Below are 16,045 nucleotides of genomic sequence, written 5' to 3'. Positions count from 1 at the left end.
GTGTGTGGGTATGTTTGTGTGTGTCCTGCGGTGGGTTGGCACCCTGCCCAGGATGGGTTCCTGCCTTGTGCCCTGTGCTGGCTGGGATTGGCTCCAGCAGACCCCGTGACCCTGTATTCGGATTCAGCGGGTTGGAAAATGGATGGATGGATGGATATATACATATACATATATATACAGACACACATTTACATACACTTATATCTATCTATCTATCTATCTATCTGTATATATCTATCTATATATATATCTATATATCTGTCTATCTATATATGTATATCTATATCTATCTATATGTATATATCCATCTATCTATATATCTATATATATATATATCTATATATCATATATCTATATATATATCTATATCTATCTATATAGAAATATGTTTAATAGGAATGAAAGTTAAATATAATCATCATTGCATAAATTTTTCTTCACCATACAAATTTAAACACAGGCAGTACGCACTCACTGCACCCACTCGCAATCGAACCTCAGACGCCAGCGCTAAAGCGAAGCCTCTCATGTTGCGCTAGGGTGTGTGGTTCGTTTATTTGACAGTATGTAGATCAGGGTGTGTATATATATATATATATATACTGTATATTACTTTGAGAATGCAACGTATAGTTTTGTCCAGGAGGAAAGCAATGTTGCCTCAAATCAATGGCAACCTTTTGTAGGGTGTGTCCCTGAGACTTATTACTTGTCATCGCGCAGCAGAGCCTTACTGGAAATTGGAGGCATCAGAATTGAAATGGGAGATCAGAGGGTATAAAGGGGACGCGAGGAATACATTGAGTGTGGAGAAACTCTAGAGACAAGTGTGTATTAACTTGTGGATTTTTCTGTGAGTATTTGGTGGCAGTGTGACGAAGTTGCTTCGGAAGACGGCGTTAGCCGTGGAGCTCAGCTCAAAGCGAAATGAGGTGAATGGGAGGGCAGATGATGACGTGACTCCCCCACCCGCCTTAACTGTCAATCCCCCACAAACACAGTCTCTCGGAATTTGCATAAGCACAGCCCTTCACCTGCAATTTTAACTTAGTTACAAAGTGATCAAAACTCGTTTATATCCTGCGTCCTCTCATTAAACTTGTATCCCGCATTACCGTGGGCATGACAAACACCAGCGGCAGCCTGTCTATGAACTTAATTTAAACTTTAAGTTTACACCATGCTTTGTTTCCGAAGTAGCAGCACTCATGAATATGGTTGTAAATGTCAGTCGCTCGCTTCTTATTGTTTTGCTGCCTTCTCAATTATATAATGCATGTTTTCTTTAGCGCTTTTTGGAGCTCTTCCTGGTTTTCTACGTACTGCGTTGATAGTCAGTTCACGTGATTACGTGGGAGGCGTGATGATGTCACATGAAACTCCGCCCCCCACGGCCATCCAGCTCAACTCCATTACAGTATATGGAGAAAAATAGCTTCCAGTTATGACCATTATGCGTAGAAATTCGAAATGAAACCTGCCCAACTTTTGTAAGTAAGCTGTAAGGAATGAGTCTGCCAAATTTCAGCCTTCTATCTACACGGGAACTTGGAGAATTAGTGATGAGTCAGTCAGTGAGTCAGTCAGTCAGTGAGTCAGTAAGTTAGTCAGTGAGGGCTTTACCTTTTATTAGTATAGACTAGCAAAATACCCGCGCTTCGCAGCGGAGAAGTAGTGTGTTAAAGAAGCAATGAAAAGAAAAGGAAACATTTTGAAAATAACGTAACCTGATTGTCAATGTAATTGTTCTGTCACTGTTGTGAGTGATGAGTGTTGTTGTCATATATATATATATATATATATATATATTTACACACACACACATAAACATATATATATATACATATCTATACATATACACATATATACATACATATATATCTACATATATACACACACATATATACACACATATACATACATACACACACATATATACACACAAATACATATATATATATACATACATACAGTGGTGTGAAAAACTCTTTGCCCCTTCCTGATTTCTTATTTTTTGCATGTTTGTCACACAAAATGTTTCTGATCATCAAACACATTTAACCATTAGTCAAATATAACACAAGTAAACACAAAATGCAATTTTTAAATGATGGTTTTATTATTTAGGAGAAAAAATCCAAACCTACATGGCCCTGTGTGAAAAAGTAATTGCCCCTGAACCTAATAACTGGTTGGGCCACCCTTAGCAGCAATAACTGCAATCAAGCGCTTGCGATAACTTGCAGTGAGTCTTTACAGCGCTCTGGAGGAATTTTGGCCTACTCATCTTTGCAGAATTGTTGTAATTCAGCTTTATTTGAGGGTTTTCTAGCATGAACCGCCTTTTAAGGTCATGCCATAGCATCTCAATCGGATTCAGGTCAGGACTTTGACTAGGCCACTCCAAAGTCTTCATTTTGTTTTTCTTCAGCCATTCAGAGGTGGATTTGCTGGTGTGTTTTGGGTCATTGTCCTGTTGCAGCACCCAAGATCGCTTCAGCTTGAGTTGACGAACAGATGGCCGGACATTCTCCTTCAGGATTTTTTGGTAGACAGTAGAATTCATGGTTCCATCTATCACAGCAAGCCTTCCAGGTCCTGAAGCAGCAAAACAACCCCAGACCATCACACTACCACCACCATATTTTACTGTTGGTATGATGTTCTTTTTCTGAAATGCTGTGTTCCTTTTACGCCAGATGTAACGGGACATTTGCCTCCAAAAGTTCAACTTTTGTCTCATCAGTCCACAAGGTATTTTCCCAAAAGTCTTGGCAATCATTGAGATGTTTCTTAGCAAAACTGAGACAAGCCCTAATGTTCTTTTGCTTAACAGTGGTTTGCGTCTTGGAAATCTGCCATGCAGGCCATTTTGCCCAGTCTCTTTCTTATGGTGGAGTCGTGAACACTGACCTTAATTGAGGCAAGTGAGGCCTGCAGTTCTTTAGACGTTGTCCTGGGGTCTTTGTGACCTCTCGGATGAGTCGCCTCTGCGCTCTTGGGGTAATTTTGGTCGGCCGGCCACTCCTGGGAAGGTTCACCACTGTTCCATGTTTTGCCATTTGTGGATAATGGCTCTCACTGTGGTTCGCTGGAGTCCCAAAACTTTAGAAATGGCTTTATAACCTTTACCAGACTGATAAATCTCTATTACTTCTGTTCTCATTTGTTCCTGAATTTCTTTGGATCTTGGCATGATGTCTAGCTTTTGAGGTGCTTTTGGTCTACTTCTCTGTGTCAGGCAGCTCCTATTTAAGTGATTTCTTGATTGAAACAGGTGTGGCAGGAATCAGGCCTGGGGTGGCTACGGAAATTGAACTCAGGTGTGATACACCACAGTTAGGTTATTTTTAACAAGGGGCAATTACTTTTTCACACAGGGCCATGTAGGTTTGGATTTTTTTCTCCCTAAATAATAAAAACCATCATTTAAAAACTGCATTTTGTGTTTACTTGTGTTATATTTGACTAATGGTTAAATGTGTTTGATGTCATTTTAGAGCTGGACGCCTGGCATCTTTTTTTGGCCACAAGTTCGTTTCTGTCTGGTGTGAGGTTCTGTGTTGTGGAGATTCTCAGGATGGATTGCAGGTGCTCATCAGTGAGGCGACTCCTGTGTGCTGTTTTGTTAGTCTTTATCACTGAGAAGAGCTTCTCACACAGATATGTGCTACCAAACATGCACAAGGTTCGAGCCGCATGTAGACGGACTTTTTTTGTTCTTCAAAGTCACCAAAGCGCCGTGCAAACTCAGTGCGCAATAACTCTAGTAAGCGGTAAGTGTTCGGCAAGGCAGCTGAAGCGCTGCATTATGGGATCTGTAGTTTATTGTGTTACCAGCGCTTCATATACCCGGCTTTAATAACAATAATACAGTATATAAAATGATCTCGGGCGGATATAATTACGCCGGGCGGATGTGGCCCGCCCTTGAGTTTGACACATATGGACTAAATAGAACTTGAAAAGATATATTTTTTCAAATGTGATCGCAATTCAGATAGAGTTGACGCAAGACTACAGCCTGCATGCCTCAATGAGTCATCCTCCCCTCGCTCTTACTTTTTTACCGTTTATTTAATGAATACACTGAGTATGACTTTACCAAAACAATCATTGATGGCAAATAAAGTATCCGTTATTCGAGTATGTAGAGCGGGATATATATATATACATATATATATATACCCGCGTATCGCAGCAGAGAAATAGTGTGTTAAAAAAGGTAGAAAAAGAAAAGGGAACATTTTAAAAATAACGTAACATGACTGTCAATATACAGTATTTGTTTTGTGAGTGTTACTGAGTGTTGCTGTCATCAAGGATTTGATTATCATTATTTCTTTCAATCAGGTTCGTATTTGTAGGATGTGTTGTGTTCAAGTTACATTCTGTGTTTGTCAATCGTTGTAAAGATGACAGGTTTCATTCATCGATTTGTTTCTTACTGCATCAATAAACAGCTCGTCTTCTTCTTTATCTGAGACCTGACACACTGCATGCACGGGTTTTTTTTACACTGTCTTCCTTTAGCGGGACATTGACTTTTTCCACCGTGTGCTTTATTTCCACAGTAGCTGCATTTATGAATATGCTTATCAGACGCTTCATATTTTTTGCTGCCTTTTCAATTGTGTAATTCGGTTTTTGTTCAGCGCTTTGGAACTGTTGCTTTTATCTGTGCACGCGTCAGTTCACGTGAGCCACTCGGTGTACTTGCATCAAAGGTTCCCAGCTGTGCTGGTGCCATCTCGTGTTATATCCATAGCTTTATTTAATGTTACCTTAGTCCTGGCACTTAAAACTTTCTCACGCAGTTTCGCTGAGTTTGTGTCAAACACCACCCTGACCATCTCATCTTCCTCTCCATAAGCACAGTCCTTCACCCGTGAATATTTACCCGTGGCAGTTTGCTATTGGATTGCCGCTGACGGACGGCCTTATATGGGCAGGCACTAAATTACAAACGCCAGCGGCAGCCTGTCTATGAACTTAATTTAAAGTGTAGGTTTACATCGTGCTTTGTTTCCGAAGTAGCAGAAATTAAGAATATGGTTGTATATGTCACTCGCTCGCTTCTTATTGTTTCGCTGCCTTCTCAATTATATAATGCATGTTTTCTTGAGCGCTTTTTTGAGGTCTTCCTGGTTTTTTATGTACTGCGTGATTACGTGGGAGGCGTGATGATGTCACACGAAACTCCGCCCCCACGGCGTTGAAGCTCATCTCCATTACAGTAAATGGAGAAAAACTGCTTCCAGTTATGACCATTACGCGTAGAATTTCGATATAAAACCTGCCCAACTTTTGTAAGGAAGCTGTAAGGAATGAACCTGCCAAATTTCAGCCTTCCACCCACACGGGAAGTTGGAGAATTAGTGATGAGTCAGTGAGTGAGTGAGTGAGTGAGTCAGTGAGTGAGTGAGTGAGGGCTTTGCCTTTTATTAGTATAGATTACATTGTGCATTCTACGGTATAGTTAACTATTTTTGTGCTTTAAAATCTTTAAAGAAAATATATTTACATGCAGTTCATACGGTCTGGAATGGATTAATTATATTTACATACAATCCTGTGGGGGAATTACTATGGGTCACGACCAAATCGGATTACGACCAGAGTTTTGGAACGAATTACGGTCGTGACCCGAGGTTCCACTGTATGTTGTGTTATAGCCAGGGTTTTTTTTCCATGGCTTGTATTTAATTGTTGTTTTATTATTATTATTGTTAATTTTTAATGAATTATTTTTCATGTTTTTATGTTGATTCTGTTAGATTTATTTATTTATTATTGCTATTTCTTTAATTGTGCCTCCATTCCTTATATGCTGTGGGTGGTTTCCCAAGGTGGGGCCAAAGTGACATCACTGCTGCTGAGTTATCCCTCTGGCTGTTTCTTGAGCTAGGTCAGAGGATCTCAACAGCAGTGCTTTGAGTTTGTGTTGGAGTTGTAATTCTTTACTTTGGATTTACTGGATCTTGGATTTTTGTTTCTGTTTTTGCTTCTCTGATTATTGGATTTGTGTTTTGGGCCTTGTTTACTGTGTATTACCTTTTTTAGGCAAATACTTTTGTCTCTTTTTGTTCTTTTGAACATATTTCTTTGGGCAATCCTTATTTATAAAGATTCTTTGTTGCACATTAGTCTACAGGCTTGAAGTTTACAGTTTCACTCTCTCTTGTAGGGCATTTTGATATATATTGGGACATTTTGAACCTTTTAAAGTAAGTTTCCCATTTTTAGGCTTGCTCAGGATGAAACCTGCAGGTAGTTGTTGAGGGCAAACTGATCAGGGGTAAGCTTTTTGGACGTGCCATTGAAGATACTGACTTGCTTTTCTGGCTACTTTTGGTGGCCTCATAGCCTTTTGCCATGTCTGACACTCCAATTCACAACATATGTTAGGTTAATTTGCAACTCCAAATTGGCCCACATGAGTTATTGTAGGTGTTTGCATGAGTGTTCTCTGCAATAGATTGTCCTGAGTTGGTTCCCTCCTTATATCCAAAGAAGATAGGATAGGCATTGTCTCCCTGAGATTTTGAAGTGGTTAACTGGATTAGAACATGTTGGATAGGAAATAAATGGTGGAACTATATAATGAAATAACAAAGCTTTTAATCATGGGAAAACTAACAACCTTTTAATATCTTACTCTTATATCTTATTCTTATCATTTGTAGGTCATGTTTTTTTTGTTTAATTCTTTTCAAGAGAATTAGGAAGGTAATTAGAGCCAAGTGCTCTAATAAATATATAGCACTAATAAGTAATAAATAGTACTAATTAGTTTAGTATCAGAAAATGTGACCACTCGTTTATGAAGGCAATATTTCGGGTAGTCTGCTATGTAGTATTTGGGTTTATAATAGTATCACGTGATGAGCAAATGTCATTAGATGTTAGGAAAGTGATTGTTTTTGCTTTGCACCCTGGCATGGATCATAAGGTAATTTCCAAGCATTTCCAAACAATTGAAAGTCTTTATTTCGGTAGTGAAAAAAAAAAATACAAATGGAGAGCATTCTCCCCATCATCCCAAAAGTGAGTATCACAGCAAATTTAGTTAAATATTAAAATGTGTGATATTCCAATGCTGTGGTGGGCTGGCACCCTGCCCAGGGTTTGTTTCCTGCCTTGCGCCCTGTGTTGGCTGGGATTGGCTCCAGCAGACCCCCGTGACCCTGTAGTTAGGATATAGCGGGTTGGATAATGGATGGATGGATGGATATTCCAAGGAATCACAATGAATCCAAAATTTAAACATACAGATTCTAGAAACCACTGTCATCTTGGTATATGTTAAAAGTCATAAATGTCTTATCAGAAAAAGACTAGAAAGTCATGGCTTTTATTTAGGGATACCCAGAACAAAAGCTCCCACTTTCCAAAAGAACATTACAGCATGGCTTACTTTTTCTAAATTGTGTCTAAATGAACCATAGCACTTTTGGAAAAACAACATTTATTTCTGTAGCACATCTTCATACAAGGAATGTAGCGCAAAGTGCTTTACCAATATAAAAGAACAGTTACAAAAGAAAAACAAAACAGCAAGTTAGAAATACTTACATATAACTAAATAAATAATATGTAAATAATATCTAAAGAATCTATATGTGCTTACATAACATACTGTAGTTATACAAGTAGTACAATCCTAATTTGAAGATAAGTTTTTAAGTACATTAATGATAATGGATGGATGGAAGATAATATGGTTAGGCCACCAGAGAGAACAGAAAGAAAAAATGCACAAGATACAGGAAAGAAAAGAAAATCTGCAGGGTTTTGGGGCCAAAAGACCACACAGCCCCAGCTGGGCATTTTACCTAACATAAAGGAACTAAAGTCAGTGTTATTATTTTTAAGCTTCATTTTAGGCAATTCAATGCAGTGAGTCTTGCAGACACAATGTCATTTAAAGAAATTTGGATATACAATGCCCGCTTTAGAAAGAAAAAAACAAACATACAGAAAACACAGCATACTAAAACATCAAACATATGCCAACCTTCACTTGGGCAGATATTAATAATAAATAAATTAATATAATTGCAGGACTTGGTGAGGAATACATGATTTTTAGTTATGTCCTAATATATAAAAACACAGAACTGAGATTGTGTACTTTCCTTACCAAATCACTACATGTGCAAGATGACATTGTGCAATTGTGTCATTGTAGAGCAGCTCCTTTGCAAGGTAAAAATATACTTTACGTTATTATAAAGCTTAAAATGGTTTTCAGATGCCATCTCACACAAAGCGACTTTTTACAATATGTGCCCTGTGTTTTTTTTAAATTAGATTTTTTTCATTATCAGAACTGTATACATAAGCTAGTATTGTCACTTTACATTGGATTTGAGTTAGCAACAGATTCTACTTTGTCATAAAATGTTAGGTGAAAATGAAGATGCATGCATTTGCTTTTAAATAAGATGAAGTCACTTGTTGTGGTTAACTTTCCTAGTACCCCTACTATTCTTTAAATCTCTATTAATGGATTTATGACAGGTTGCTTGGAGCTCAAAGAAGAAACCATTGAGAACCTTTTGGCAGCAGCTTGCCTGCTCCAACTGCCCCAAGTAGTTGATGTCTGCTGTCACTTCCTAATGAAGCTTCTCCATCCATCAAACTGCCTTGGAATCCGTGCATTTGCTGATGCCCAGGGCTGCATTGAACTCATGAAGGTGGCACACAGCTACAGCATGGTAAGATATTGTAAGACGTATTTTAAACTATTTTTCACTTTTTTTAATGATAATATTGCTTCTGCGGCATCTTTTACTCTGAAGGGGATAAAAATGTTAAAAGGCAATTTATAAATTATATGAAAGCACATTATTTAAATAGCACATTTAACTATTGTCAGAAATGAATTATTGAAAATAACAGAAGCTGTATTATTCTCTGCAAATTAATATTTAACAATAAAAATAAGTATGTTAGTATGACCTCTTTATTAATTATATTATAAACATTCTCTTCAAGAAAAGACACACTAAAGTAAAAAAAAAAATCAAGAATAATTATCATGCTAAAACATGGGAGAAGAGTAGTACTTGTAGAGTACAATACACTTCTCTTTCAGGGGGTTGTCACTTTTATGATCTATGGTGCTTGTCAGATCCATCTCACAAGCCAATAAAATAAGTAGTGTCCAATCTGTTATCTGTCATAGCTGAATGATAAGAGTGACAGTAGACTTAGCAGAAAAAATACATTTCTGCACTTGTTACAGCTGATTGCTGGATTGCTACATTTTAAAAGTCATCTTTTTCCATTGGGTTTGCAGAGAAATCAGACTGGAACATGATGTCTTAAACTGTTTACAGCATCTGTGAATGTATAAAGATAACTGTAGTAATCACTCTCAGATTTATTTTGTGGCCATTGATTTTTTTAGTTGTTTACAGGTTTTTGCTATTGTGTGGATTTTATAATTGGTAATATTTTATAAAATCAATAAAAGTACTGATTGTTACATTTAGCTGGATCACTATGTTACATTCGCTTAAGGTCACAGATTCATTTATTGTTAAGTGCTTTTATTTTTTAACCAGTAGATTTACTTAGTCAACTGTAGTGCAAGTCCAAGTCAACATGTTATTCAATTCTAATTTCTAGTTTTATATCTGTTATAATCTGGAACACCAACACATAACTGAAAATGACTTGTTCAGTTGATTAAAGACTAGAGAAAGCATGTTTACAGATGACAATCTATTATTAAAGTATATAATAAAACATTAAAAAATAATTCAACAATGCTATCATTGAAAAAGTACGGAGCCCCTGAGGGGACATTGTATAATTTGTTTTTTTCTGAGTATTTTTCTGGTGCAAACCAGATACTTTCAGGTGAGCACCAGATACGTTCAGGTGCGCACCAGATAGGTTTAAGTGCATGCTTGATACTTGCCCTTGTGCACAAGAAACTATTCCATGCGCACCGCCTGATATTGTAACGTATGTCTATGCATGTTTGTCGCATATAAATTTCATCTGGGTCTCACATATGGGCTCCGTAGTACAACTATGAAAAAGAACTATTATGCATCAGAAATTATGTATAGGTATGGAGCCCCTTTTCAGTTACTGTGTGGTTGAAAGTATCCGGTGCTCACTTGAAAATATCTGGTGCGCAATTGAAATTATCTGGTGTGCACTTGATAGTATCTGGTGCGCACCAGAAAAATACCCAGACAAAAATTACACAATGTCCCCTCAGGGTCTCTGTAATAAAAATAACTGAGTTCTTTTTTTTTTTGAGTGAAAACAGGGTTGTTCTAGTTTTAATGAGAAAAATAACACCTTCTTTCTGTAACCAAGTCTTTAAAATTCAGCATGAAAGGTGTGATGGCCAACAAGAGACACTCTTTGGTGAATTTATTGCAGTATGAGTTTTTTAAAAGCATATTCATAATTGAAAATATTGAGTTACAGCAGTATACCAAGGCAAACATGGTGAAAATGTGAAGGGCCAGTTTTTGCAGGAGGGGATTACTTGCTGCCGTAACCATCTCTGTCCAGAAAGTGACAAGGTTATAGCGAGCTTCCTTCAGAGGATAGTTTTCTTGGAGGTCAATCAACTCTGTTTGCTGTGAAGCAGCACTAGTCCATTGACAAAATTTCTGTGTTTCCAAGGAGAATTCTGTGACACTATTTACCTCAAATGGGTTTTCAACGAACAGTTACAACTTGTTTTACCAGACTGAAGTCTCCAAAGTGAGCTTTTAAAATATCAAGTCAATTTCTCCAGGAACTCAACATAATTCTGATAGTGATGTTTCCCTTTTGCTTGTACCAAATTTTTTGGAAAGCAAAGCACGCACTTCTGTATGGCATATTTAAATACCTCCTGTTTCCAGTTTCCTATGGAAAGATCGCACTGCTGACATGAGGTCACGTATTGTGGTGTTTCTACCCTGGAGCTTGACATTTAGGTCAGTGAAGTTGGATGTTATATCAGACAAAAAAGCAAGATCTTCCATTTTCTTTTCATTCTGATAGATAGATAGATAGATAGATAGATAGATAGATAGATAGATAGATAGATAGATAGATACTTTTGCATTAAAAATTCACAAACTGTTTAGCATATCCATTGATTTTTCACTCAGAAAAGTTAGCTGTTCTTTTTGAGCGACCCAGAAATATTCCAATACCATGCCTCTGCTGAGCCACCTAACATTATTATTGTGGAGAAGTAAATCATTAAATGTTGCAGTAAGTTCTTTCAGGAATGGGCATAATAAATGGTGCTGCAATGTAGAAGATACTTTCAAATAATTCACAAGCTTCATTACTGTTGTCATAACTGCTGTGTACATTTCTCCTAAACTGGCAGACAAAACTGGCTTGTGGATTATGCAGTCATAGGACATAAGATCTGGGAGATGATCTTTCAGGTGTTTCACCAATCCCTTATCTTCGTGTCATGAATGGTGCTATTAACACTACCTGGTCCAGACCAATCTCTCCCTTACTTAGCATCTGCATTATTGCTTCATAAAAGGTCTTCCCCTCATGTAGCCATGGATAGTTTTCACAAAACTGTGTCTTTTCTTCATCATGAAATCTAACAAAGATAATCAATTATGAGTTTTCTGTGATGATCACAGTTAACAAAATCCATATTTCCTTTTTAATAGCATAACTAAGTTGCTGAAGGTTTACTTTAGTTCATATTGATGCACTGGAATCTGAACAAGGTATTTGACTCATTTGTTCTGTCATTTCCTCCTTCTGATTTCCATCAAATATAGCTTGTATCATTCACATGTGCATTCTTTTAGTTTTTCTGCATCAGAGGAAGTTTTCTTACACTGCCCAAGAAACATGTGCAGTACTTTGCATTTTTTTCTTCTATCAAGAACATAGAAGCACCTTGTAAATAGTAATACATTTTTTGTCATTATTACTGTTATTTCAAAGGGACTGATTGATACTTCTTATGTCTCTTGGATTGCCCTTTAAGCTCTGCAGTTTGTACTGCTCTGTACCAGCAGTTAAGGTACACATACCAGTCAACCACACCAGACCCACAGAGCTTAATTGTAATGACCTGTACACTTATTGACTGACATACTGTATGGCCAAATGATCAAACTCAATGCATGAATGTATTTTATTTTTGTTTTTTTTGTGATATTACTCTCCATCATAAATTTTTCTCTTTTTTGTTCTTAGAGTATCATTCATACTTAACTGAAATTATACAAAGTATTATAGTGTCATATTTCTATTTAAAAGCAAAATAAGACTTGTCAGCAAAATATTGAAATACTGTTCAGTGTGCACCAGTAGGTTATAACCATTGTTAGTAACATGTAGTTATACTCAGTTTATAGTGCAGTAGATAACGTCCTGCTTAGTATAAATAGAGAATAGAGCATCATGTTCAAGAACTTCAGAACTTTGATTGTCAGCTGTTTTTAATGATCACTTAAATATGTGGTCAGTGTGTTGGACCTTTGAGCAAGCTTTATGAGGGCAAGTATTCTAAAAAAAAAAAAAACACTCAGTTTATAGTTTATTGCTCAGTTTATTAGATTGTATATCATGAAATAGAGTGATAACACTGCTGAATCTTACAAAAAATTACTAAAAATTATCAGTGATAATAACACAAGTTAGAAAATATACGCTCGTACGGATGTTGACTATATGAGTGACAGAGTTAAGGATCCAGAAACTACAAATAATTACACTGAGCAAGAAGAAGAAGAAGCTACAGGAATCGACATAATGATGCTGCAAAGATGGCGAGACTTGACAGCGAAGAAACGGCACTCGTCAGGAAAGCAGATTATGATCAAAAATGTCTTTAAATCATCGCAGGACTGAACTTTTTAAGTACAGTACATACTGTATTTAACTTCAGACAATTTTGTAACTGTAAGTTCATTTTTTCAGTTAATGTATTCTGTTGTTTTGTTGTAAAACATGATTATTAGGTTTGTAATGTGTAAAATTATAACATAGTTTGACGTTTAATAGGCTTTTTCTTAACACCTGCCATTATCCAACATTTTCGCTTATCCGACATTCTGCCAGCCCATTTATGTCGGATAAGTGAGACTTTACTGTATTTCAGTAACTATGAGTCATATTCAAAAATAACACTCATAAGTGAATGTATTTACATGTGTTAGACATTTGTAGGGAGGGCAATTTTTTCTGTGATTTACAAAATTATTAAATATTCGTAGAGACCAATATAACTGAAAAGAAAAAGAGGTAAACAGTATATTTGGTTGATATTAAACAGCAATAGTAGAAAATAAACCCAAATGTATTCTAATTTCTTTATTTTAAAAGGCATTTTTTTCAATAAATATTTCAGTTAGTGATTTAACATACCAATAAACAGGTATAATCTAAGACTGTCAGGTTGAATAGAAAAGACTATAACATACAAGCATGGCCAGATCTACCATTAGGGTGACCTGGGTGTATACACTGTGGCCTTTCTCACAAAGGAACTTTAACATATGTAAGTATCAAAATTCCTAATCTCAGGAAAAGCCCACATTTTCACTGACAATACAGGAATTCATGGCAATCAACTCACAAGCGCACCCCTCGACCCATTTTGATCCTTGTGATTCAGACTTAAATAAAAAGCATTTCAAAAAAAAATTTTGTGAGTCCTGCATGGTTGAAATGATGGGACATGATCACAGCAGGTGTCTCATAGGCCTCTCTCATGAGAGTGCACGTTTAATGTGTTATTAAACAACAAAACAGAAAAGTGGATGATCGTTCAAAACAAGAGCCCAGTGTTGCAGCAAAAAGAAGAGTAAAAAAGAAATAGAAATGAAAGACCACAAAAGCTACACTGGACATTTGAAAAAAGAAAATAAAACATGATTTCAATAAATACTTTGAACAACCCACAAATACTGCAGTTGGGACTAATGAGAATGACCTTATAGATAGTCAAGAGAGAGTTGCTTCTAGCAGCTTTAACATCAACATGCTGTCCAATTCTGCAGAGTCGCCAACAGAGACGTGAACAACCAACAGTGTAACAATAAGAAAACAGAAAATGAGATGCACTAAACAAAGCTAAACCTGAACAAAGGACCCCTTTTCGGTATTTTACTTTAATTGCCCCAAAACATATTTTTACTGCAAATTGGCATAAGCCTTTTTAAATGTTTAATAAATGTTCATTAACTATGATATCAAAACAAAAGTTAAATTCCAGTGGTTACAATGTTGCACTCCATCAGTTTGTTACAATCATTGTAATACACAAGTGAAGCAAAAATGAAGATGAAGTTGACCTAATATAAAGTTTGAAACCTTATTCATGTACCTGATTTATTATTTACATATTTGATATCCATTATATGCTTGTTGTATTATATGTGAACATATCTAATAATGTACTGCTTATTCTTGTAGATACAGTATTTGATAAATGTAATTGTTGTTCCAATAATCAATCACCATGAAGAAATGGCTGAATTGAAAATGACTGGGACAAATAAGCAAGGAAGTACTATAGATTGTAGTAGGCAATACACTGGAACGGGTTCACTGTGTTACTTTGAACAAGCTACCTAACCTGTCTCTGCACCAACTGAAAATAAAGTCTATAAACAGTTGCAATATCTGATATTTTAAGTCACCTTTGATAAATGCATCAATCATTTAAATATATAATGCAAAAATAAATGCTTGTTTAACTTCATGGTTATTACCATATAGCTTATTTTCATGAAGTACTCAAAAATAAATTTAAACCAGAAGTGTGTCAGTTAGTTATATGCCCCGTGCTATAAAATGTCAACATATGTAGTACTTCTAGTTTGTCCAAATCAAATTTAAAACAAATAATAATTTAGATTGGGTGTACATCAATCCCTAATAAATAAATACGACAGCCAGTCGCATAAAGTTTTGGGGAACCAACCCATATAATGTCCAGTGGACAGGTTAAAAGAAAATTGCCTCAAAATAGGGATCGACCAAAACATTCATCCAAAATAACCGTGCAAACATAGGGGTATTTATACAGAACTAAAGATGGCTACAGGAAATTAAGAAGGGGAAGTGACATCATGACGTCATCTGGGAGGGATGGAAGGACAAGTCAGCAATTTTGGCTCCGCGATATGGGCGTTTACGTCTCGTCTTTGTTTCTGCAGGAAGAGGGAGAGAGAGGTTAGTAACCTTTGGTATCCCTTCGTCTCACGATCTTTTTACTCATCCGCGGGTTTGTTGACTGCCTCTGAAGCTCATGTGCATGACAATATATATATATATATATATATAACTTCTTTATTTAAATACAGTTAACAGTTAATTTTTATTTTTGGGTTTTATTTACTTTTTTGAATGAACTCAGGATTTCCCCCAAATTCCTTAGATGTGCAAATTATTTTGATTGGCAAATCTAAATTGGCTGTGTACATGTCAGTTTGTGCTATGGTTGACTGTCTCTTCAGTTTGGGTTGATTCCAAAAAAATCAATTCATTAACTTAATACAGCTGAAATAAATGCAATATACATCTATACTAATAAAAGGCAAAGCCCTGACTGACTGACTGACTGACTGACTCACTCACTCACTCACTCACTCACTCACTATTAATTCTCCAACTACCCGTGTAGGTAGAAGGCTGAAATTTGGCAGGCTCATTCCTTACAGCTTACTTACAAAAGTTAAGGAGGTTTCACCTAACTGGAACCTACTTACGTACATATATACGGCCATAGCCTGCAGCTCAGTTGCCATGAGAGGCGGAGTTGCGTCCCCCATCATCACGCCTCCCACGTAATTAAATGCCTGCCCATATAAGGCTGTCCTTCAGCAGCAATCCAATAGACACTCTGCCGCTAAATATTCGTGGGTGAAGGACTGTGCTTATGCAAGCAAAGATAAGATGGTCAGGGATAGACTAGTGTTTGGCACAAACTCAGCGAAAGTGCGAGAAAAACTTTTAAGTGCCGGGTGTTAGCTAACATTAAATAAAGCCATGGACATCGCAAGATTGCACAAGAGAGCACAAGCACAGCTGA

The 16,045-nt window shown here is 36.6% G+C and overlaps 1 protein-coding gene across 2 annotated transcripts in view; it reads left to right on the top strand.

The window, feature by feature from the left end:
- Positions 1-16,045, top strand: part of LOC120523745 (kelch-like protein 1) — a 422,640-nt gene that overhangs the window by 200,816 nt on the left and 205,779 nt on the right. For both annotated transcript variants that reach the window (XR_005632692.1, XM_039745321.1), the window contains exon 4: positions 8,524-8,720. Coding sequence is in view for 1 of the 2 variants with exons in the window: in XM_039745321.1 (XP_039601255.1) it covers positions 8,524-8,720 (197 nt within the window). In the remaining variant the exon portion in view is untranslated. The remainder of the gene's footprint in view (positions 1-8,523; positions 8,721-16,045) is intronic.

The sequence above is a fragment of the Polypterus senegalus genome, chromosome 2, assembly GCF_016835505.1.
Source record: "Polypterus senegalus isolate Bchr_013 chromosome 2, ASM1683550v1, whole genome shotgun sequence".
NCBI lineage: Eukaryota > Metazoa > Chordata > Cladistia > Polypteriformes > Polypteridae > Polypterus > Polypterus senegalus.
This window is presented reverse-complemented; position numbering and strand designations above follow the sequence as displayed.